The sequence below is a fragment of the Alnus glutinosa genome, chromosome 3, assembly GCF_958979055.1.
Source record: "Alnus glutinosa chromosome 3, dhAlnGlut1.1, whole genome shotgun sequence".
NCBI lineage: Eukaryota > Viridiplantae > Streptophyta > Magnoliopsida > Fagales > Betulaceae > Alnus > Alnus glutinosa.
Window position 1 is genome coordinate 26,202,172 of NC_084888.1, and position 25,160 is coordinate 26,227,331.

The following is a 25,160-nucleotide window of genomic DNA, read 5'->3' on the forward strand; positions in this document are numbered from 1 at the left end:
TCTCTTCTTCCTTCACTCTTCGGTGGCTCTAGATGACCAAATGATCTCTAGGGTTTGTTAATGTTGTTACCATGGACAATAATGATTAATAAAAAATCAAAAAAGAGAGAACAAGAGAAAATAGATATACAGATTTACGTGGTTCAGCAATGTGTCTATTTCCACCAGAGAATGCGGTTATATTTCACTATTTTTAACATTTATGGTTACAACATAACATAATTATATGAAAACCCTAATTGTATGGACGTATTTCGAAAAACCCTAAAATATGAGTCACTTTGCTTACGCTCCGCTCCAACAACTGGCCGACTATACTAGTATTTCAGTATTACTCTCTATGCCTGAGAGAATATGAGTCACTTGTTCCAACAGTTAAGATGGCTTATATAAATCTTCTCATTTTTGCAACTTTTGAACTTATTTAAATCGTATGTAGTCCGTTATCGTTAGAACGATGTTTACGCCATTCGAATGATAGGGTTTTTCAATAATCTATCATGTGTTGCTTCGTACCATACCGTTCAAACGGTTACTTTATATGGGCCGGACGATAGTTTTTCTTTTGCAACCCACGTGGCTCCCAACCTAACCATTCGAATGCTATTGTCTATTGTTCGAACAGTAGGCTTTTGTTAAACCCCATGTGGCATGTTGTTCAAACGGTATTTCCCCACCATTTGAATGATCCTAGGCGGATTTTCACCAAGTGTTTCTTGGGCTGTTATCCTAATCTACATCTCAACTAATGTCTCTTATTTAAGTCTTAACCCTTGTTAAGTGTTCTTATCCAAGTTTATAATGAGATATTATATAAAGGCTAGGGTTGTGTGGCGTGTTTCGAAGTGAGTAGTTGAAAGCAATTTAATAAGACAGAAAAGAAGAGAAGGGGTCAAGTTTGGAGCTTGAATCGTGGGAATTTTATTTTATTTTTTTTCTTTGTTCTTTTCTTTCTTTCTTTTTTTTGTTTTTTTTTTTTTTGGGGGGGGGGGGGGGTGCGGGGTTTAAATTGAATGCTAATTTCTTAAGTCTTGGAGGCCTTAGCTACCTCGAATTAGCAAAGAAAGCTACCTTATATATTAATTTGATAGCTTTGTAATTAGTTTTGCTTAATTGTAATCCGTTTCTTTAATCAAAATCCAACATCCATTTACCCATTCTGCAAATCTTTTATCATACATTTCCATTCCATCTTTCCTTTTATATTCAATCATATATCGAGAATTGTTTTTAAAAAAAAAAAACCAAAATACTTAAGAGATATATATATATATATATATATATTTTCTATACATTTTTTATACATCTCATTTTTAAGGAAAATAACTCTTATTCAACAGTTGCACAACTGTTCTGCACCAATCACTCTTCCATTTTTAAATCTTCTTTTAAATTTATGAGATCCACATTGGGCCCTATAAAGTTAATAGTTAATTTGAAATTTGGTTGCAAATAAACAGATGTACAAAAAATATATATATAAGAAATATTAGTGTATAATTTCTCGTGTACACGTTAAGGCAATTTCATTTTGAGCATGTACCCCTCTTTTTTGTTTGTAGTATTAATTTTCTACGGCAATTTTGGAGAGAAAAAATGAAATAAAATAATGAAAAATAGAGGACTTTTTTGCTTTCAATTCAACAAAACATAGCTAGTGTTTTTAGAAAAAAAAAAAGGGTTAAAAATATGATTGCGCAAAGAACACCTATTTCTCGGTCTCAAAAATTCAGAACATTATCTCTAATAGGTTTTTAGTTATTTTGATGAGGCAATTTGATGAAAACACACAAATATTACTCTTATCAGCCGCATTATAACTAAAAAAATTTGATGAGTGAACAGTACTCACCAATAATAATAAGTACTGTTCACTCATCAAGTCATTAAAAAACTATAAAAATTTAGTCATTTTTCTCTCTTCGTTTTTTCATTTCTTTCTTTCTCATGCACAGTTCTGTTAGACTAAAATTGTAATTATTTTTATTTTTTAAACTACAATATTTCCATACTTTAGACATCTAGTGCTTTACAAATTTATTGTTCACATATTCCAACAAGTTTTGTGGAATTGAAGGGGCATATTTGGGTAGAATTTTATTTTTGATTGTTTTTTAAAAACATGTTTGGGTAGGTTTCTCTTTTTAAATTCAAATTCTACTCAAGTTTTATCAAACTTTTTACAATTTTGTATTGGGTTGTCTAAACCATTCAAAATAATTTTAAAAAATAAATTTTTTCGGTATTCACAATTTTAAATATAGTGAAAAATAATAAATATTAAAAATATGACATTTAAAAAAAATAAACATTCAAAAAAATTAAATAGAGAAAGAATAAATAAATCTTAAAAAAAAAATTATTTAAATGAAATAGTAAATAGTTAAATTGGTAATGCTATTGGGAGTACATTAAAAAAAAAAATGATTCAAAAGAATAGAGAAAAATAATTTTTAATTATTTTAGCTAATAAAATTTAATAAAACTATTAAAAATGCACTAACCTCTGTATAAATCAAATTAAGCTGTCATTGTAACGTTCTACTTTGAACATTTCGTCGGCCACGGAACTCCCCATTCCTATTTCCAAGGGTTGGCCACCTGACTTCAAAACTTATAAAACTTTAACGGCATTATATGATTGGTGCTTTTCTTTTCTTTTCTTTTTTATTTTTATTTTTTAATTTTTTGATGAATATGATTGGTGCTTTTCAGTAATAGTTTTCAAAGCTTGTTTTTTCAGAAAATCAAACAAAAATTATAAATAACTATTATCATGTGGTTTTTTTTTTTTTTCTTCTGAACTGGGAATATGAAATAAAAATATATAATATTTTGATATTCTATGAAAATATGTTGTTTCTAGAAAAAAAAAAAAAAAAAAAAAAGTGTTTTTATGTTGTTTTATATTTGGACATAAATTTTCTTTGATCCAGTTTGTAAAATTATAATGTGTCCCATAACAGTGATAAACACTTAATTTTTCAAGTAATATGTGTGAAGTGCATTTTTTTTAATAAAATTTTTAAAAAAACATGTGTTTTTCACATGCTTCCTCAACCCAATTTAAAATAAATTTATGTCCTTTCTATTTTATAAATATATAAATTAAAAACCATATTTGAAAACTCCACACTCTACAAGTGCTTTATTCACAAGGGGCCAACCTAATATGATATAAATTTCTTACAAATTGAATTCCAGAAGTTTTTATAATTCAATTAGGATGTAGGAGTTTCTACAATTTAGCCACTAAAAAGTGAAATGTGTTGTTTAAACATACGAAAAACACATTTTCTTATTACTGCTATAAAAAAAAAAATGGAAATAGGAAAAGGAAAAGGGTTTTCCCACTTGAACCATCCTTTATAATTATGAATCAGAATTATGATGATTTCGTAAAGTAAATGATAAAAGGAAACAATTTTTTTTTATAAAAAAGAAAAAAAAAAAAAAAAAAAAAAAAAGAAAAAAAGAAACGAAAGTACAGGGTCACATGTGAGTGAGATGAATAAAATAAAATGGGCTCATGTGGGTCACACATTTCAAAGCTAATAAAGATACCCCTTCCAATAATTCACCCCCACAATAATTGCAACTCTCACCAGGGACCACCAACGGCGTCGTATATATCGTCCCCCTGCCGTTCAAACATTTCTCCGTCTCCGATACTACTATGTGGAGCGACCTTCCCTTGGATCTCCTCGCCACCATCTTCTCCTACCTCTCCCCAGACTCCTTGGCTTGCGCCAGGTCGGCTTGCCGGCATTGGCATAAATCTGCCAAGGCTTATCTCTTCAGCACAACCTCTTCGGTGCCCCGGCCCGACCCACCATGGTTCGTCGCCATGTCGACGCGCAGCCACAGAGGAGTGTGCTGTTACACTCACAACCCAATTCTCAACAACTGGCATGCTCTCTCTCTCGACTTTCTTCCACACCCAGTTCGTCTTGTTAGTTCCATTGGAAGCCTTATTCTTCTAAGACCCACAAATTCTACGTTCCTCCAATTGTCCATTTGCAATCCATTTTCAAGGCAATTCAGGCACCTCCCTCTGTTAAACATCACACGGACTAACCCAGCCGTCGGCGTTCTTGTTCGGTTTCCTTACTTTATTGTATACGTCGCAGGTGGGATGTCCGACGCACCGCGTGGCGGCGGCGCAACATACGAACCCACGTTGGAAATATACGACTCGCGACATGACAGGTGGCGAATTGTCGGGTCCATGCCGGTGGAATTTGCCGTGAGGTTAACTGTCTGGACACCCAGTGAGAGCGTGTTCTCCAAGGGGGTCCTATATTGGATCACCTCTGCCCGGGCTTACACTGTAATGGGCTTTGACATTTGCACAAACACTTGGAGGGAACTGAATGTCCCGATGGCAGACCGGCTTGATTTCGCTACGCTAGTGCGGCGGAATGGGGTGCTGACGCTCGTCGGTGGCGCGTGCGGCGAGAACGCTTGTATATGGGAGCTGGGTGAGGGGGATAATTGGCGGCTGGCCGAGAAGATGCCGGTTGAATTTGAGATGAGACTTTCAGGTGGCAAAGGAAGTACTAAGTGTGTGGGAAGTGATGGAGCGATTTACTTGTATAGAGAGCTTGGTTCAGGAATGGTAGTTTGGAGGGAAGTTGTAGAAAAGGGTGTGTGGGAATGGTTTTGGGTTGATGGGTGCCGTTCCATTGGAGGAAAACAAGTGCATAGTTTCCCAATAAAAGGAGTGCTTCTTCACCCAACTCTTGCTCCCTCATGCATAAATTCTAACTAAAAAAATGGTGCTTTTTACTCTGCTTTTCCCTTACAAATTTTTGTTTTCTATGTAACTTTGCATTCAAATTGTTTCGGCTGTGTTTGTCTCTACAAGAGATGTGTGATCACCGGGAAGTTACGGCGACATAATTTATGCCAAAAGCAAAATATATTGACCAAAATGTTCTTACTCTGTTCAGGTTTGATTCAGCCAAACACACTTAACAAAATTGATGAAAATAGGCTTATTGGGTTTGCTGGTGTTACAAATATAATATTAATACACAGATAAAAAAAAAGTAAAATATAAATAAATAAATAAATGCTAGCCCTAATGCATCTCTCTATATGTGTTTTTATTATGTTCGTATCGATAAATAGACTGTGACCACCATACACGCCTGCAAAAAAAGGTTGGGAGTACGTGGAAGCACCATACCAAATCTTTGTAAGGATCACCATAGAAATATCCCTATAAGTGTTTCATTATGTCCAAACGCATTTGGTTACATCAGATTAAGCTTTTGTACTCACAGTTATGTCACAAACTATTCAAGAAAAAACACAACTTGTTGGCCGTGAGTACAAACACAATACATGTGTGTTACAACAAAGTCTCTTCACCCTCATGTCAGCTAGTTTTCAGTCCAATCGTTATCCTATTAATGCCTTTTTAGACCGTATCATACGTTCATTGGTCATAGACAACATTTTAAAGTAACAAACGTACAACTTCATGACAAAATCAAATGTCACATAGGGCATAAATAAGGTCATTAACAATTAATTACCTATAGCAAGGGTCGATTCACTCACCTCTTCTGTTGGTCGCATAAGCACATAGAGTATAAAATGCATGCTACATTGGAGTTCTCTTTCCAACTAACTCTATGTGATAGATAAAAAAAATTAGGAGACACAATGCTCTCTATTCGTTACCTAAGCGCCAGAGACGGATGCTCGTGTGAGTGAGCCAATCTAAGCTTGTCGACATTTTTTTTTTTTCTTTTTTGAATTCATTTGGGGCAAGCAATTAGGACTATGTCCCTAAAGACAATTACAATAGGCTGGCCATTACCTCTAATGGTTTGTCCATATCGCATCATCACTAATTCCTTCCGTTGAAGCGAAATAAACCATGCTTATTGTTTACCCTCTAATGAAATTCTAAATGTGAACTCCCATGAGGAAAAGCACAATAGAAACAAATAACATCAAATTGTACTAGTCATTTTGACCACAGAGTGCAAAAGTATGCTCTATTTCATTAAGAGAAATGATACATAGGGGACGTTCATCCGTCCCCTCTCCTCCTTTTAATGTTAAAAAAAGCAAATTCAAAACTAAAAGTACACTTTTCTTTGTTTTTGTTTTTCTTTTTGATTGAATTTGTTTTTTTTAATATTAAAAAGAGAAGAGGGGACGGATGAACGTCCCCTCCGTAGCATTTCTCTTTCATTAATAGTCTGAAGGTTTTGAATAAATGCTACTAGAAACCATTCCTCTTTGATCAATTTCATAAGACTTGAAGTTCGAACTAAATTTAAAAAAAATTGTGTCCATTATCTTATAATAAGGACAACCATTCCTTAGACAATTATCGATCCAAGATAATTAGATTGTATGCAACAATTGTTCCCTTAACAAAAAGGATACTTTTAAAAGATTATTGATGGCATTCAAAGAACCCATTTATAATAAAATCGTTAATAATAACGACTGGTATATTGGGTATCTTTCTATAGAAGATATCAGATTATCAATCTCAGCAGGTAGGCAACAAGTTTATTTCCTTAGCATTTCATATGTATCATATGTAATACAAATTGTCTACGTACACAGAATAGAAACAGGAATGCGTTAAGACAATTGTCCCAGAATTTTGTTCAATTTAGTGGCTTAGCTGATATGATATGCAACATTATTATTTGTAATATATATATATATATATATATATATATATATATATATATATATATATATATATATATATATATATATATATATATATAAAATATATTATAAAACCGGTTATTGGTTATCTGGTTATATATTAATCGCTTTTTTCAATCCCTAAAATTGCTAACCGCAACCGGCCTAGGCGGTTATCCAACGATTACTTGCGATTATTTGGTTAGCGGTTATTAACATTTAATAACCGTCTCACTTGTACACTCCTATTTGAGGATATGTTTGTTAATTATTTTGACCCAAAAAAAAAATGTTTTAATTCGAAAAAGATTTTGTCATAAATAATATAAAGTTGAATATTTTTTGTAAATCAATATTTTGGGAAGAGATATATTACATGTCATTTTACCATCCATCTATTGTGCATCTCTTTTACAAATTCGGTTGATTTGAAAAAAGAAATAAAGAATAAAAAAAAATTGTAAGAAAATGTACTGCAAATGATAAGCAAAATGATTTTTATTTTTTATTTTTATTTTTTTTTAACATTCACAATGGTTTATGTAAATTTATGCAAAATGGCTAACCAAAATTCATTTTTGTTAACTTAGCTAACCACCTTTCAAGACCTTAGTCCAACAACTTATCTAATCTCCTTCTCTATTTTCTCAATCCAAACTGAAAAGCTCTGTAAAAAAGTTATATTTTGTTTGATGAAATAAACTAGCAGTACATTATCTTTATATACAGGAGATGAACCACTCCATTTTCCCTTGCAGTACATTGTATTTTTTTTTATTTTTTTTTATACGGTCATATTTTACAATGGTCGTGTCGTTAAACTATCATTATATTTTACTACTATTCTGCACCCTGGTATATAAAGAATTGCAATCTTTGAACTGTTTATATTGTAGTAACAAAATTCGATTAAAACTAATATTATCAATAAAATTGAAAAAAGTTATAAATGCCAATAAGAGTTTCTTTCTGTTTGTGAAGAAGTAAAAAATAACTACTAATTAATTATAATTACAAGCAACCATGAGAAAAGAAGGAAAAGAAAGGGAAAAAGAAGAGGGGGGCGGGGGAAAAGAGAGAATGAGAGAGGCCCAAGAGAAATATTAAAAATATATATGCATTTGTGAATAGTGTAACTCCACGGAGTTACACTATTCACAAATCTAGGACATATTTATTTTGCATTTTTAGTAGATAGTAGGATGGAATTTTTTTTAGAAAAATTACAATTTAGCCCTTTAAACTACCGGTCATTCTATGGATGGCCCCCCGAACTACCAAGACTTAGACTCTGGCCTTCCAAACTACCAACTCCTTTGAAAATGACCACTCCATTAGGTCTCCCCGTCATTTTGGGTGGAAAACACACGTGCCGTGCACATGACTTAACATGACAAAAACTTTCGAAAATGCCCTTAGGGAAAATTACAATTTAGCTCCACAAACTGCCAGCCATTTTATGGATAGTCCCCCGAACTATCAATACTTGGACTTTAGCCCACCAAACTACCAAAAAGTTTCAAAAAGGTTCAATTTATCGAAATATGTCTATAATACCCCTGTCATGTGTCATTTTTCAATTAAAAAATAATAAAAATTAAATTTCAAAAATTAAAAAACTAAAATTTTATTTTTTAAATTGAGAATAATCTTAGTTGATTAAAATTTTATGCTTTTTTTTTTTAATCTTTTCTCGAAATAAAAATATGAACTCTTTTTTTAAAAAAGAAAAAAGAAAAATTATACTTAATCATTTTAAAACATCACTCTTTTTGTACATTAAAATATTAATGGAATTTTTTTCATATTAGCGAGTCAACAAATCACTTTCTAAAACAAATTTTATTTAATAAATATTGCATATTGAATTTATCAACTAATTTTAATAAAATCTTTATCCAAAATTTGCGATCCAAATTATGTTTTCATTCGATTTATTCAAGGTTTTTATAAAATAGACTAAAAGAGTTATGCTTTTATATATCTAAAATGGTAGGGAAAAAAAAAAAAACTACATATTATAGTTGATATATACACTAGATTATGACAAAATTATATCATAAACATGGGGCATTACATTTTTTGGATTTATTAACCGATAAATTACTACTGGTTTATAACCTTATCAATCCAACGACCTAAAACAAAACTGTGAAGGTGGATGGCCAAGATCTATCCACAATAGCGGCTCTGAAAAATTAAAAAAATTAAAAAATAAATAAATAAATTGGTGTTTGGGGGTGGCCTGCACCAGCCACCCCTAGAGGTGCCTGGCACCACCTCTGGGTGGCTCGCGACCACCCCCTAAGGCCAGGAAATTGTATTAGCCCAGCAACAGCCTCTCAAGTAAACAAGCATGGGGGCGGGCCAGTTCCCTGCTGACATGTTGTTCGACATCTTTTCTCAACTACCCATCAAATCGCTCATACGCTTCCGGTGCATCTCTCCGACGTGGCGTAGCATAATCGACGACTCATGCCTTGCGTACATGTACTGACTCCGATGCGATCCTCCCAAGCACGAACCAGCAGAACCGATGTTGAGAGAAGACAAGGTGTTCTTCAAGTATGCTCCACCAACAGACAATACCACGATTCCAAACCAAGTCACAGCAGGTACTTTTATTCACTATCATCTGAATATATTCAGATGCAAAGAAAAAAAGATGAGCAAATAATAGTAAGTTTCCGGCGTCACTTTCTCTAATAATCATCTAAACCAACGGAGCATTGGCATGGCAAAGAACTTCATTTGTCCAAGGCTGCAATGAATCCCATTGTGTTAAATCTAATATTTTTTTTTTTTTTTAAAAAAAAATGAGTTCATATTTTTATTTCGAGAAAAGATAAAAAAAAAAAAAAAAAAAGAAGTAAAATAAATTTGTAATCAACTGAGATTATTCTCAATTTTAAAAATAAAATTTTAGTTTTTTTAATTTATTATTTTTTAATTGAAAAATGACATGTGACAGGGATATTATAGGTATATTTCGACAAATTGAGCCTTTTTGAAACTTTTTGGTAGTTTGGGGGGCCAGAGTCCAAGCATTGGTAGTTCGAAGGATTATCCATAAAATGGCTGGCAGTTTGGAGGGCTAAATTGTAATTTTTCCTAAGGGCATTTTCGAGAGCTCGTGTCCTGTTAAGTCACGTGCACGGCACTTGGTGTGTTTTCCATCCAAAATGACGGGGAGACCTAACAGAGTGACATTTTTCAAAGGAGTTGGTAGTTTGGGGGGCCATAGTCCAAGCATTAGTAGTTCGAGGGGCCAGGCTTGGACTTTGGCCTCCTAAACTACCAAAACCTTTGAAAATATGCCACTTTTAGCGAAATATCCTCATAATACCCTGTCACGTGTCATTTTTCTATTAAAAAAAATTAAAAAAATAAATAAACTAAAATTTATTTCTTATTTGTTATTTTATTATTATTTTTTTTAATAAAAGATGGGTGTTTGGGGTGGCGTTATTTTCCAACCGCGACCCAATCTTCCCGACACTCCTCCGGTCACCGTCCGTTTGTAACGCCGTAATGACCGATTTTATAGTCTGGCTCGGCAAGTTCCGATTCGCAATCATCAACTCGCTGGTTTCGGCCAGGCTCAAGCTTGCCCCGCTCTAGAAAATATCATCCACCTGAGAGAAAAACTTGTGATCCTTGAGCCCCAGGTAGCTATTGGCCAACGTTTTGAATGCCAAAAAATCACAGAGAGAAAAATGGATATGAACATCGATGAACAAGCTTACGGCCGTTGATTTCTTCATCAGAAACCGATCGAGGTCTTCCACAACAATGATAGACTTGTTCGTCGTTTGTAATAAAACAAAATTTTGATTGGAATCGTTTATAACCTTCTAAAGATCAATATCATAAACATCGAATGATAGGAAATTAGCCATGTCCGCATTCGGAGAGACGAGGACGAGTTTGCCAAGCTACAGGTGTGCATCGTGCCCAACGACGATGCTGGAAAGAAACAATATGTTCTCGGGTCAATCGTAATATTTTTTTTTTTTTAGTTTTTAATTTTTTTTTTAATTTTTTGAATATTTTAATTGAAAAATGACACGTGGCAATGGTATTATGGGATGAGAATACTTCGTTAAAATAAGCATTTTTCAAAAGTTTTGGTAGTTTGGGGGCTAGAGTCCAAGCCTTGATAGTTCGAGAAACTATTCAGAGAATGATTGATAGTTTAGAGGGTTAAATTGTTTTTTTTTTTTTTTTTTTTTTTTTTTTTAATGATTTTAGTTGGCTATTCTAGTTGAAAAATGAGAGATGCATAATTGCTCAACTTCATTAACACTTCGTTTGGAGTGAGTTGAAATAGACATTTCAAAATAAGTTTTCTACCATCTTATTAGCACGGCTTCTCACGTGCCAATATCATTCACAGTCAATGCTGCCACTTTGACATTGCCATTTTTAAGCTACCTTCTGTTGACTAGTGTGAGACGCCTTTTCTGTTTCCAAGTCTGCTGCCATTCGATTTTAATCAAATAGACAAAGAAAATGATTTTCAAAGCTGCAGTTTTTCCATTTACACAGCTTTCTGAGTTTCCCTCCAGGCCTTCAAGGTAAGGCAATCTTTCTTTAGCTTTTGCGTTACATTTTAATGCATGTTTAGTTCTCATTTTCTTCTTGAACGTAGAAAGTTTTTCAATTTCTTGCTCTGGTTGCTGGGTTTGGATCGTTTCGAAATATGATTGACGAACTATTTTAATGAACTGGGTTTTGGTTTTAATTGATGGTTTTGCAGATTAAGAGCTCAATGATCTCCTTATGGATGGTTTGATTGCTTATATGAATGGATTTTAAAGAACTGCGTTTTGATTTTTAATGGATGGTTGTGGATATCGATAGTTTTAAAGCATTTTGAAGACTTGCGTTTGATTGTTGTGGGTTCTGTTCTGGAGATTTATGGTTGTTGATGGGTGGTGATCTTTGCAAAATGGGATAATTGATTGGAGATTTCAAGTTTCTGGGTGAGTACATGTCTTCTCAATTTTGGTAGAGCATTGCAATCCACAACTAATCATCATGTCATATATGTTTCACATTGGATCAATTAGTGTGGCCATCAAGGTTTCTTGGGATCACTTTGATCATTGTTTTGAGAACATTTATTTGATTAGTGAAAATATGGAAAAATGGGTAGCATTTTGGTTCTTATAGCAATGGATACTTTACAAGTTGTTTCTTCAGCAACACAAATAGTGTCAAGTATGGTAGGGGCAGTTGTTGCACTAGAACAAGCCTCTAGGGATCTTGATGAAGCTCCAAAGAGAATCAAAAGCCTAGAGGAGTTTGTGTCTGGTCTCGAGAAATTGATACGCGGAGTCAAGCAAAAGCATGTCTACAAGCTTCATAACCCTCAATTTGATTATCAAATTCAAAGCTTAAATGCCCTGGTAGAACGGCTTCATCCAAAGATCATGAAGGCAAGAAGGATTGTGTCAAGGAGTAAGTTTAAGAACTTCGCTAAGATAGTATGGAGTTCTATGGCTGGGGACCCTCTCGGGAAACTAGTAAATAATATCAGGGGTGACTTAAACTGGTGGCTGGAATCCCAAAGATTTGTGCAAAATGTTGAGAATGTAATAGAATCCACTGCACAAGACATTCCAGCTCGATTAAAGATAACTACTGAACAAGGGCACCCTATATCTAGTAAATGTAACTTCATAAGGAATTTACTAGAACAAGAGGGTTCGCAACGGGTCATTCTTATTGTCGGATTATCTGGTATTGGAAAATCATGTATGGCTCGTCATGTGGCTTCTGATCCGCCTGCTAAATTTGTGGGTGGAGCAGTTGAACTTGGCTTTGGGCAATGGTGTAGTAGAGCTGCCTGTGATGGAAACAAGGATGAATACCAGAAGCGTTTAGCAAGAAAAATTTGTAAATTTCTGGTGCAGATTGGATTTTGGAAGAAGATTAAGGATGAGAACACTGGGGATCTTGAATATATATGTTGCTTGCTTCAAGAAGCCTTGTACGGGAAAAGCATTTTGATCCTTCTTGATGATGTGTGGGAGCAGGACATAGTTATGCGATTTGCAAAGCTGTATGATAATGATTGCAAATACTTGGTAACAACGAGAAATGAAGCTGTCTACGAAATTACAGAAGCTGAGAAAATAGAGTTAGGCAAAGATGACATAAAGGAAATAAGCAAGGGGATCCTTGTGTACTACAGCCTCCTTAGTGAGGAGGAGTTGCCGGTATGAGATGAATCTCTCTCCCTCTTTTTTTTTTTTTTCTTATATTGCAAGATTTTGTTTTGGATTTTTTTTTTTTTTTGGAAAAGGAATATTTTGTTTTGGATTGCTCCCATCAGATTTTATATAGGTCTTCTTCAGACATAAAGTGGATATTCATTGGCTCCATTTTGTATTAAACAGCCTTTCAGGAGAGAAAAAAACCATGGTAAGAATGAAGCCATTAAAGAAAACATGAGCAAACCATTGGCATCAGAATGTAGTTCAGACACCTTCATATGTTTTACATCATTAGCAGTCTACAACTTTTTGTGATGATCCCAAGCACAAGCACGGATTTCTATTTTGTTATTGTTATGTAGAACATATTTGAGTCATTTAATTATTATCAAACTTCCACAAATTTTTTTTTATAAGTAGAATTAATCAACAATGAAAAAATACAGATGCAAAGGGGCATTACCCAGCCAAAGCAACCAGGTAGACACTAAATGATGGCAACAAATACAGTAAAAACGAAACACTAAACCAAGCCACTAGCATACACACTAGAGAAACTGCTTGAAGTCTTGAAGATATCTTCAGCAATCTTCCAAATCGTTGCAGTCAGAGATTTTCCTGTGTCTTCATCTTTCTCTGACACAATTTGAGATTTGTAGTGGTATAAGCCTCTTTTTTTCTCCTTTCTGAAAACTCTTTCATTTCTTTCCTCCCAAATATGTTAGACAGTGCAGCCACCATCAATTTATATGCCAAATAGGCAAAAGAATCACCCCTTATGTTTCCAATATTCTTCTAGTGTGTGAGCCTAACATAGACTTATTTAGTTCTTGTGAGAAAACTAGTATATAGCGCAACCAACATCCTCTCACATGCTGGCCTGCCCTATAACCCTCAGCCATTGCAGGACTTGCGTGTGTAGAATAGTTGTAGTCTCTAAAACAATGATCTCCAGGATTCAAACTAAAGACCTAAAAGACATACAGACCCTCATACCATGCTGGGGAACCATAAGTCTCATAAGTTTTTGTTAAGAAGTAGCCAACAGTTTAAATCAAGCACAAAATAAGATCATGTAAACATCGTCTGCTGAAAACTCTCCACCTATCTAATAGGTCCCCATTTATCTTTGCCAAAATACCATTATTGATTAACAGTAGCATCAAATTAAAAAAAAAAAAAAAAAAAAAAAAAGGCTCGTATTATCTATATTCTATAATCATGGAAATGTTTATAAAAAACAAATGTCATATGAACATGAACTTCTTACTTGAAGTTAGGTGCCTTAACTTATAATCTTTTTTTTTTTTTTTTTTTAAATAAAAAAGTTTTATTTAAAAAAGCGTAAGGTGCCCCTAAGTATACAAGAAGTATACACAGGAACAACCAAAGTAGCCTACAAAAAGAAAAAAGAACCCAACAAACCCTCAAAAACCAAAAACCCTCAAAAAGCATTCCCCGCTACCGCACGTAAGCCTTCCTTTTCCTATGGCAAGTGGATGCACTTGCATCATCATAGTTGATGGAGCTTACCAAATTCAAAATCTCCCTCCTGCCTTTGGACTTCGGACACGCAACCTTAACTTCCCGAAGAAAAGTCCTCTTCAAAGGCATCCAGAATCACCAAGGACAGATCCTCATCCTCAACACTGTCCACCTCCCAATCCAATGCCATGCTGGGAGGAAGAACATCCAAAGGGTAAGGGGAATCTCCAGCCTCCCCATCCCAAATCTTATCATCCTGCTCCCACACAACTACCTCCCCAGACGGATCAAAACCTACTGGCCACTATTGAGATTGGGACAAACCATTCACCCTGAATTCATTGCCCTTTTCAAAGATAGCTTATCATTATTGCCATTTAAGCCTCACAAAAGCGCTCTGGAACCTTGACAGGGATTTCATCTATATGAGTATTTACATCCACCGTCTCTTATGTGCATGCTCTTCACTTTCAAAACTAGCACATGTAACACAGCAGGCACCAGTGGTGCTGTCCCAGGATTTTTCAACTTTTTGGCAACTGTCAAGTATTTGCTTTTCTTATCATTGTTGTCTAAAATTTTTATTTATATTTATTTGGTAACCAGCACCCATATAAAATGCCTTGAGGGTGTCCTCCGACTGCCCTATTCAGATCATTTTTCTTTCTTTTCCCCTCTTTTTGACTACAAACCAAAAAAATATTTTCCAACTAAAGTGAATTTTATCCCAACTGCTTGTGCTGTGCTCATTTTCCTAATTCTTGTCTTTATGATTTATTTCTCACAATTTTGATTTTGCCTTATGATTGCTAAGATTTTCTCGTTTCAGAGTGTAGCAGAGAGCTTGCTTGAGCGTTGTGGCCACCACCCTCTTACTGTTGCTGTCATGGGAAAGGCTCTCAGGAAAGAAATCAGAGCTGAGAAATGGGAGAAAGCTATCAGAAATTTATCCATCTTTGCCAAATGTGCACCTGGTCCTGTCTCATATGTAAATGAGAAAGAAACTGAGAACACACTAACCATTTTCGGGTCATTTGAGTTCAGTCTAGAAGCAATGACTGCAGACTCTAGAAAGCTCTTCACAGCTCTTGCTGCTCTTTCATGGGCAGAACATATACCTGAAGCTTGTTTGGAGGCCATTTGGTCAGTTCTTGGACAGGAGAGCTTGTTCCCTCTCATAGTCAGCAAGCTTGTTGAGGGCTCCTTGCTGATCAAAACTGATACAGATCCATTGTATCAAGTACATGACATGGTTTCGCTGTACCTTGACAGCAAGAAAAATGATTCAGTTTTGCTTCTAATAAATGATTCTGGAGATGAAGAAACATCATTTATTTGCCCTTGGCTTCTAATTTTCGGGAACGAGAGTGTCAAAAGAATTGCTGAGAAAAAGATAGAGATATTCCTGAGTGTTGTAGAAGAAAAGCAAGCAGTTATCACCTTAGAAGCAATTATCCAGGCTCTAATGGCAAGCGAAACCATATCTGAGTTTGAAACTAGCAGAGCAAGCTTTGGTAGCATATTGGGACCTAGAATCGAAGGCCTGATATCGTCTGGTTCACAGAGTCTGGTTGCAGTGTCTGCAGAAGCCATCACGAATATATTCAATGGAAGTGATTATTGCAATTACTTTCCAGCACTTGAAAGTACTGGTGCTGTTGATAAGCTAGCAATTATACTCGAAAACTGTGAGGAACCCATGATCCAAACTAATGTTTCAACTGTCCTTGCAAAGCTCGCAGAATTTGGAAGTGCGGAAACAGTTGACAAGGTTCTTCACTGTATCCCCTTTAACCAACTGGCTGATTTGCTCTCTCCTGATGCTGAGGAATGGCATGAGAGCATGTTTACAATATTGATGTCGTTGTCCAAATCTGGAAAGTCAAAAGCAATTGAGAGAATGATTGCTTGTGGAATCGAGAAAACTCTTATCAAACTTCTTGAGAATGGAACTGAAGTAGCACAACATCGTGCTATTGTCACATTAAAGGCATTTTATGAGCTAGGAGGCCGTCAAATGAATGAGTCTCTTCAACCTGCTAATCTAAATCTTTTGCCATGGGAAGTGAGGCTTCGTTTGGAAAGATTCATTATATCAGATCAGAATGTTCCCCTTTCACCAAGGCCGCAAACTTTTGAAGATCTCATCGACAGGGTACTTGACAGCAATTACAAGCAGGTATTAGAAGCTATGCAAGACCTCATACCAATCATTGAAAAAGCTGGGGAGCCACAAATCAGAGACATGATTTTAAACAGCCCCCTCATTAGAAGACTCTTGGAACTTTTGCAGTGTGGAAACTCTCAACAAAAGTCAATGAAATCTGAATCTGCCTTTTTATTAATGAAGCTAGCTTTCTCTGGTGGAGAATCCTGCATTAAGAAATATCTAGAGTATGATATTATTTCTGAGCTAGTCAAGATGATGCAGTGCACCATTACAGAGTTGCAGGATGCAGCCTATACAGCAGTACACCAGATGCTGTATGGCAGTGGCGGGGTCCTGGTTTTAAACCATATCTTTCAAATGGGTCTCATAGAGAAGCTGGTTCATTCCATTGACAGCAAATCAATGAAAACCCAGGAAGTGAATGTTCACTGTCTTTTGGATATTGTCGAATTGGGAAACAAAGCCTGCTTGGAACGGATGTTTTCTTTGCAAGTGGTGGAGAAGCTGGCGAAGTTAGAAAGAGTGAGTGGAGGCTCAGGTGAAACTGTGGTTGGATTTCTCAAGGGAATGGATAAATGTAAATATCTTTCAACGGGAGAGCGAAAGGTTATGAAGCAACAAGTAGTTAGAAAAGTAAGGGCTGCCATGAAAGGCCATAAATTTGAAGCCCGGATTTTAGCAGCTGTAGATGCTTGTGTGTCTGAAGGATCAATGAAAGGAGCCACTAGTAGTGGCAGTAGTAGAAACAGAAAGCTGTAGCTCGGGTTCTTTAGCATAGTATATGTTAGAATATTTTCATTATTATGATTTATTTAGTTTCTTTGAAGGTTTATTCCCTTATTTAGTCCAGGATTTCTTGTTCACTACTCCTAGCCTCTCTAATGCATACCATTGTAATACAGTTTATCACACTTCAATATAGTCAAGGTTTAGCTTTTATTCTTCATCAGTCTTTCTCTCTCTCTCTCTCTCTCTCTCTCTCTCTCTCTGCTTTCAGCTCTCTTTCATATTATATATCCATTTATAAAGAGATGTACCTTTTATTTGACTCTAAGGCCCTGCTTGTTAAGGTCTATACTAGAAACTAATTCAATTCTCGATCAACTTTATCTGTAAATGGTGTGATGCATATGGCTTTATCAATGTCTTATTGACTATCCAAAAGCTAAGTATAGGAGCATTGTATAGATCTGACCCATCTCAATATGTTTTCTTTATTAATTCTACAACCCCAACTCTGGGGACCAAAGAAAGCCTGCACTCACCAACCCTATTTTGACGGCCATTCATGCCCTTATGTAACAGGTTTATTTACTGTTTAGGAATTCTAGGGTTTTGATTGAGAATTGTAAGAAGAAATTGAAATTGAAATAAAGAAATGATAGAACATAATTGATAAAAGAAAATACTAATATAATATGGATAGAAATGGACGATTCGAGATGTCCGATCTCCTAGAGCAATTCGAGGTACTCAACCTCCATGAGTGATTCGAGGTACTCCCACTCCAGATTCAAATCTGATATACTTGTTACACCTTATTTTTTGTTTTTTGCTAGCAGAACGAGTTCAAGATCAAAATAGTGATTATTTTTTACAATCTAAGTATTCTACATAACTTACGTGTAATCTTAATCATGTGCATATAAACTCTTAAATTCATTCTCTTTACAAGTCGGTTTTCAAGAATAAATTCTACATAAAGTTTGTATAGTCACTAAAGTTGTCTTTTATTTTAACTTCTACTAGCTACTGCTCCCCTAAACAATGTATTATGGATGGGTTTTTTCAGCTTCATATTGTGAGATGCAGAGTTCTCTGCCACAATTTGATGACATTCTAAATTCTGGGGCCCTAAAAACGAGGCTGATTATGAGTTGACTTTTTATCAAATCACTCACTAAAGTTTAAAATGTATCAAATATTCTTTAAGATATGCATAGTTATCAAATCACCCCCTCGTTAGTTTTTTTTAACGGTGAGGAATGATTTGTAAGTTTATGATTACATTATATCTAATAAAATTTGACATGTATCCATATCATTGGCAAGATTGTCACGGAACATATGAAAAATTAAAATAAAAGGGGCACATTCATATAGTTAACCAATGCTTAAACACAATCAATCTCTTATCTACATTTCTAATTTATTTATAAAGAAAAAGACTACATAGAAAATAAGGTTGTTAAGTCAGCCTTTGAGCTCCTCCATCAAACCCTGTAAATCATAGGAAATAAGAAAGAAGATTAGAAGAATCCCAAAAAAACCATTCTGCTATGAGAATTTGAGTCAATGAGTTACCGGATAACCCACCCGTGAGATGAATTGCTCAGCATCAGTTCGTTTGAGGAAGTGCATTGAGTGACGAGCAAAATTGGTTGTCTTATCGTCACTGAGTACCACACCAACCTCATCAAGGACTCTCACCTGAATGTAGGGATCTTTGGGTGGCACCATATCCTGCCAAACACAATAGAAACTGCAGAGTCATGCTGTATGAAAAAAGTGATTAGACAATGGATACTTCCAACACTGTACCATTTATATGCAACCCTTCTCATGAAATCACATGAATAGAAACTTTAAACTGTCTACTTGTGTGTGCTTATGTTTGTGTGTGTGAGAGAGTGAGAGAGGTTACCACAGTCAAATCAAGGTCAAGTCTTGACATGTATGCTTGCAAAGCTGTAGAATGTTTCTTAAAATAATCTTCCTCTGTGTGACTGAGTTTCTCTTGAATTTCTTGAGGAAGCACAGGCCCTACCTTCCATATCAAACTTCGTACAATTTCTGCTCTGTTGTACCTGCATGTTTATTAAACAATACCCATGATAACTGGTGAAGATGATAAACCTTCAAAAAAAGAGGTAGCTAGAAGCACTTTCTTCGCAATGACAAGCAAGAAATACTTACACGTATGCCACTAGACATCGCTTATTGCGAACTAAAGAAAGGTGGTGGATTAGAGCTCCAAAGTGGTCTGGATTTCTAGTTGTTTGGACATCCAATCCTTCTTCCTGGATTTTTCTGTGGTAATATGAAGTCATGCAATATGAGCCATACAAAACCAAACTAATGTTATGTATCACTATAAAAAACGGCAATATAGACGTTGAGAGATGCAACCATAGTCAATGTATGAAAGGAATTCCCAAAAATAAATTCCAACTGAATGAGTAACCAGACTTTTCATTATGCCAATATGCTAATATCAATCGTGATTACAATTTGGGAATTTTAGGGAACATACACCTAAAAAGGGTGGTCTGATTTGAAGAGCATACAGAAATATAAATGGTGAAATTACAAAACGGAATAAATTTGAGATAAATTTTGTTTAAGATCTACTATGTTTTAGAAGAGAGCAGATACAATAAATTCAAGATTGAAAAACCATATAGGCTGACAAAACAAAAAATGGATATAAAATGGTTTCCCTTTCAGATTTCATCAAAGCAACCAAAATGTAATGTGAACCAGAGTCAGTTGAAAAGTTGAACCTATTGTACTCTGAACCAGGGCAGATACAATAATTTGAATCTATGTATATATTTGCTAGTTGAAAGTTGATAGAAGAAGGAAGACATAATGAGATAAGCAAGGGTGTTTCATGACAATGTTTGACCTGAGTTTAGTACTTTATAATTGGGTTTGACATTCAATTCTAGAGTTCTATGAACTTGATGGTAGTAAGGATCCACGGCCATGATTCTAGGGAGCAAAGAATGCAGAAAAATTAGCATCTGGGCCATTTTTCAAGAAAGGACAGCAGTAGTAGTACGCTATTTAGGAGGTATTTGTCACTGGGGATTTTGGTGATTTATTTCCAGAACGGTGACCTCAAAGCTGGTAAACTACATGTAGGATAAAAGATGTACAAACAAAAATGTTGAGCCCAAAACATGAGACGGATTATACAATACATTGGAACAGCATTTTCCAAATAAAAAGAAAATAGAAAATAGAATAAAGCAACAACCTAAGGAACCCCTAGAAGCAGAAAAGGATAATAGGATTACCTTATCAAGGACTGAAGCTCAAGGTGATGTTGACTACATTCTGCAACCACTTGATCGAACAGGTCGCTCTACAAGATCGTAGTAAAACAAATTTCAAGTTGAAGGTAGCTGATAGGTCCCAGGCAGAGTGTATGGAATACAACAGAAATAAACTGATAATCCCCACTTCGGGTGGGAGTAACCACAATACAAATCTCCACTTAGGGCTGGAGGAATACCACAATACAAAAACATAAACTTTCTTTACCCCTCCTACTTCACAAACCACTAACAAAGCAAACTACCCAACATGGGTACTTAAGAAACACATGCCCACCTCCTTCCTCATCACACACGACAGAGGAAGTTGCCAACTGTTTTAGATGTGCAACGATGTAGCCTATCAGTAGCATGAAAAAGTTGTAATGGATGAGAGAAAGAGAGGTTAATGGGAGTCTTAACCGCAGGGGGGAGGTTGAAAATGAGACAGAGATGCATAATGCATCAAAAGAACCTTTCACATTACTTTTTGAAACATGATCAAAATAGATAATCTGTGTTGCAACATTTGGGCATCAAAAGTGTTGCCACATGACATAGATTGCCATTTCTCATAAAAGAAAAACAAGTTGGCTTATGAAACATTAAGTCCACCAAGGCTCAAAAACTTGAGGCAAGCAAGTCAGAAAAGGACCAATTTCAAGGAAAGCAATTTTTTTCTTCCGCTCAAAGAACAAACCAAGATTTGAACATCAACTTTCACGTTCCCATGCAGTTAACAACCATTATCAGGCAATTTAACATTCACCGAAGAGTGTACTTATCATTTAGTCCACAAACATAACAAGATACTATACGTTTGGCAAAATGCACATTTATAATTTAGGGTAAGTTTACCACCTCAAATTACTATCCTAATCTCACTTGCACTTCCAAACTACATCTCATTGCAACTCTCGAACCTATAAATTGCCAAAATGCTTCGATTTACACCCCTTTTGCCAAAAGATAAATGCTAGAAACTACATTTGTATCCCACAATGCTGATGCGGCAGTCCAAAACAATCATTGATTTTTTTATTTTTTATTTTTTAACAATGACTGATCCAATGTGCAATAAACTGGAACGGCTGCGTTAAGCATCTCAATGTTGAAGATTTGATACCCACAAAGCTAATGTAACAGTCCAAAACGATCATTGATTTTATTTTATTTTTTGTAACAATGACTGATCCAATGATTGGTTTGAATTGTAATTCAGCATTGTGTAATAGTTGTAAGATAAAAAAATAGTTTCTAACATTACTCTTGCCAAAAATATCCCCAGCTGACCCAAAAAAAAAAATACATATTTACTGACATAAAAAAAAAATAAAAATAAAAATAAAAAAAGAAGAAGAAGAAGGTTTTGCCACAAGATGCAAAAGATGTCATAGTTTGGAGGTGCATGTGAGATTAGGATGGTAGTTTGGGTAATGTGTAAATTTACCCTATAATTTAAGAAGAATTTGGATCACCAAAGATTATGGCCAAAAGAATCCATAGAGATTGGGTTAATCTAACTAAAGTATAGCCACGATGCAGTTGATTTGTATACCAGATAGAAAAAATCTGGCACAAAATAAAGTTTACCATGCATTTAGTAAAATTATTCTGTTAATTATTCAATGTATAATACAAGATGTAGATTTTGTTATTAGGAAGAAAAAAAAATCTCCTACCATCAGCTTCCAAAATTCCTAACCACATGTCAACATATTTTGATAAAATGAACCCCAGATGTTGTTTTAGAACCAATAGCACCAACCACCTACCCATCAATAGAACTATGCCGACAAACCAAATTCATAGCCACATATCACCAAATTGTGAAGAATGGAAACATACCCACCAAGTGAATTCCCAATTATTACTCTCTAACCTACTCAATCCACCCATTGCCAAAACCTTTCTTAAATTCAGACAGAAAACAGCAAAACCTTTTAAAATACAAGAGAAGCAGATTACAACCAAGCACCAGGGCTTACATTGCAAGGCGTGAGCTGCCCCTTTTCAGCGCTTGCAAGTTCTTTCACCAGTTGGCATGCTTTTCGCCCATACATCTTTCAATTCAAAGAAAAAACAACTCCACCTTAGTCTTCAAATTCACCATACATTCATTGAAACATTTCGTCAAACAAATCTTGCGCACATGAAAACTTGTTGGACAGGTAACAGTAACAAGGTTTTGAGTCTTTGACAAGCTGAGGAAATCAAAAAAGGGTTTTGCGATTGAGAAGTGAAAGAAACTATTTTTAGTGCTTGGTTTGGTTGGAGGGAGAGAGGAAATCAGAGAGTTTGCTACTGTGGTTCACTGGTCTTGGCGGGTTTTTTAAGCTGCGAAATTCAAATTAGCCGCCAAAAGTAGTCATCTGTTTGGATACAGGAATGATGGGTCTGGAACGGGTTTTACTATTTCCCTGGCCCGGCCCGCATTTTCCTTGATCCGGACTGCCCCAAAGCCCGAACCCATTTACTCTCTCCCAAAAATTACTAGGGGTTTAAACCAGACCTGGTTTTCGATTATCGAATAAAACCAATAACGGGCTCCGAGGTGGCTGGTTATTGAAAATTAATGATCCGCCTCACTAACCGGATAGCCCGAATGAGCTTGCATATTTTGAAAAAAAAAATACTAAAAAGAGGTGAAAAAGTGAAAACCCCTCTCCACTCGAGACCAAAAGAGTAAAAAAAAAAAAAAAAAAAAAAAAAACCCATAATACTAAATCCCAATTTCTTCCATTTTCCCTCCTTTTTTCTCAGCAACCAAAGACTAAAAACCAAAAAGCCCCAAAAATGCCTGATCTGATCGGTTCCGGATAGGGCGGAAAGGAAAAAAAGTGAAGAAAGAGAGAGCCAAACTTGGCGTTGACAGCACGGTGGGCTGAGGCAGAGGCAGAATGACGACTGGGTTCGATGACACCGACGAAGGGAGGTGAAGAGATCGGAGAGAAACGATGTAGTGGGCTTCCGAGCTTTGTGCGTTTGTGGCTGTGCTGTCGGGGACTCGGGCGTCGGCTGAAGAGTGAACTCAGTGAAGGCTGAAGGGTAGTTTAGCTGAAAGACGAAAGTGAGACGAAACATTACTTTGACCCCCGACATTTACAGAAAGTAAGACGAAACATTACCGGCCGGATTTACTTTGGACCCCCCCGACATTTGACGAAACATTACTTTGACCTCCGACATTTACAGAAAGTTAGAAAAGATTACCGGCCGAATTTACGCCCCTAAAAATTACATAGTTAAAAACATTATCAGCCGAATTTATAGAAAGTGAGACGAAACATTACCCGCCAAAATTATTTTGACCCCGGCATTTGACGAAACATTACTTTGACCCCCAACATTTACTGAAAGTGAAACGAAACATTACCGACCAGATTTACACCCCTAAAAATTGCTTTGACCCGACATTCCAACACTATTTTGTTCAAATTTAACGGCAAGATTGCAAATTGCAAATTATGTATCATTTTTTACCTAAACTTTCACTCCAATTAGCCAAAATAACATTTGCCTAAAAGTAACTAATCAAAAAGAAAAATATATTTTACAAAAAAACAAAACAAAACAAAATATGTGTTTTAAATAAAGAGAAGTAGGGTCGTAAGCGAATCAAGTTAAGCCGAATATTGAATGTTTAAGCTCTTTTTTTTTCTTTTTTTTTAGCACGAGCCGACTAAGATAATCAGTTCAAGCTTTGATTATTTATTTTTCGAACAAATTCGAGTTTGTTTATGAACTACTCAATTAATTTAGTCATGTCATATATAAAGTAAATGTTGTTTTTGTTTAATATTGTTCTTTAATCATGGTTAATATTTATTGTTTGAGCAATTAGAAAAATTAATTAAAATCTTAAACAATCTGATTTCAATTTTATATGTTTATGCTATAGTATATGTTGAGATGTGTGTATAAATCTAAAATAAAATAAAAGCATAATAATAGCGGAAGCAAGAGAGAGAAAAGAGACAGAGAATTTACGTAGTTCGATCTATGACTTACGTCCACAGGGTAAAGTCCAAAAGGCTACATTGTGTTCAATAACTTGATTGTTTACAATACATAGGTTCCTATTTATAGTTACATAAATCGACTTATACTAGGAAACACAAATCAATATATACTAGGAAATATAAATCAATAATATTATATTCAGAATATATTTAGAATATATTCTAACAATATATATATACATGGGCGGAGCTAATACTGCCCTTGGAGGGTCCACGACAACCCCAAACTTTTTTAAAACACTAACAAAAGTATTATTTTTACTCTGGCCTCAGTCCCTTATGATATAAATTTGTTTTGATTGTAACATTGAAAGTAGTGTTCATAAGAGTGAAAACCCGGAACCGGTTCCTAATTATTGGCTAAAACTGGTAATCGGCTCCGGGATAGCTGATTATTGAAAATTGACAACCTACTCCGGTAACCAAGTAGCTGATTAACTGGCAGTTAACTAACTACCCCGGTTGGTACCCGGTTACCCAGACCGGGTACCAAATCATTGTTTAGCTGGGCCCTAAACCATGGGAGACGGGCAGGAAA

At 35.4% G+C, this 25,160-nt stretch overlaps 3 protein-coding genes across 4 annotated transcripts; 2 read left to right on the forward strand and 1 right to left on the reverse strand.

The window, feature by feature from the left end:
- The first annotated feature begins 3,596 nt into the window (after positions 1-3,596).
- On the forward strand, positions 3,597-4,942 carry LOC133862281 (F-box only protein 6-like). Its single transcript, XM_062298047.1, has one exon. The coding sequence runs from the start codon at positions 3,677-3,679 to the stop codon at positions 4,769-4,771; it is 1,095 nt and encodes a 364-aa protein (XP_062154031.1). The 5' UTR covers positions 3,597-3,676; the 3' UTR covers positions 4,772-4,942.
- Positions 4,943-11,119: 6,177 nt separating this feature from the next.
- Positions 11,120-17,404, forward strand: LOC133864563 (uncharacterized). The gene is made up of 3 exons (XM_062300937.1): positions 11,120-11,261; positions 11,444-12,908; positions 15,220-17,404. The coding sequence occupies exons 2-3, from the start codon at positions 11,835-11,837 to the stop codon at positions 17,317-17,319; spliced, it is 3,174 nt and encodes a 1,057-aa protein (XP_062156921.1). The 5' UTR covers positions 11,120-11,261; positions 11,444-11,834; the 3' UTR covers positions 17,320-17,404.
- A 1,231-nt stretch (positions 17,405-18,635) lies between these two features.
- On the reverse strand, positions 18,636-23,705 carry LOC133864436 (uncharacterized). Of its 2 annotated transcripts, XM_062300769.1 has the most exons (7): positions 23,463-23,701; positions 22,589-22,663; positions 20,583-20,650; positions 19,477-19,590; positions 19,205-19,367; positions 18,877-19,023; positions 18,636-18,780 (listed from the first exon to the last, which is right to left on the reverse strand). In XM_062300769.1, the coding sequence occupies exons 1-7, from the start codon at positions 23,682-23,684 to the stop codon at positions 18,754-18,756; spliced, it is 816 nt and encodes a 271-aa protein (XP_062156753.1). In that variant the 5' UTR covers positions 23,685-23,701; the 3' UTR covers positions 18,636-18,753. The 2 variants fall into 2 exon arrangements, with proteins under 2 accessions (XP_062156753.1, XP_062156754.1); XM_062300770.1 differs by lacking the exon at positions 22,589-22,663 and having other exon boundaries at positions 23,463-23,705.
- Positions 23,706-25,160: the final 1,455 nt, after the last annotated feature.

Bases quoted from the DNA above. Each gene is read 5' to 3' on its own strand.
- LOC133864563 (XM_062300937.1), top strand. From the start codon at position 11,835: ATGGGTAGCATTTTGGTTCTTATAGCAATGGATACTTTACAAGTTGTT. The intron at 12,909-15,219 runs GTATGAGATGAA...TTCTCGTTTCAG, and splicing joins TTAGTGAGGAGGAGTTGCCG to AGTGTAGCAGAGAGCTTGCT.
- LOC133862281 (XM_062298047.1), top strand. From the start codon at position 3,677: ATGTGGAGCGACCTTCCCTTGGATCTCCTCGCCACCATCTTCTCCTAC.
- LOC133864436 (XM_062300769.1), bottom strand. From the start codon at position 23,684: ATGTTTCGTCTCACTTTCGTCTTTCAGCTAAACTACCCTTCAGCCTTC. The intron at 20,651-22,588 runs GTAAGCCCTGGT...ACGATCTTGTAG, and splicing joins GGCAGCTCACGCCTTGCAAT to AGCGACCTGTTCGATCAAGT. The intron at 19,591-20,582 runs GTAATCCTATTA...ATATTACCACAG, and splicing joins GAGCTTCAGTCCTTGATAAG to AAAAATCCAGGAAGAAGGAT.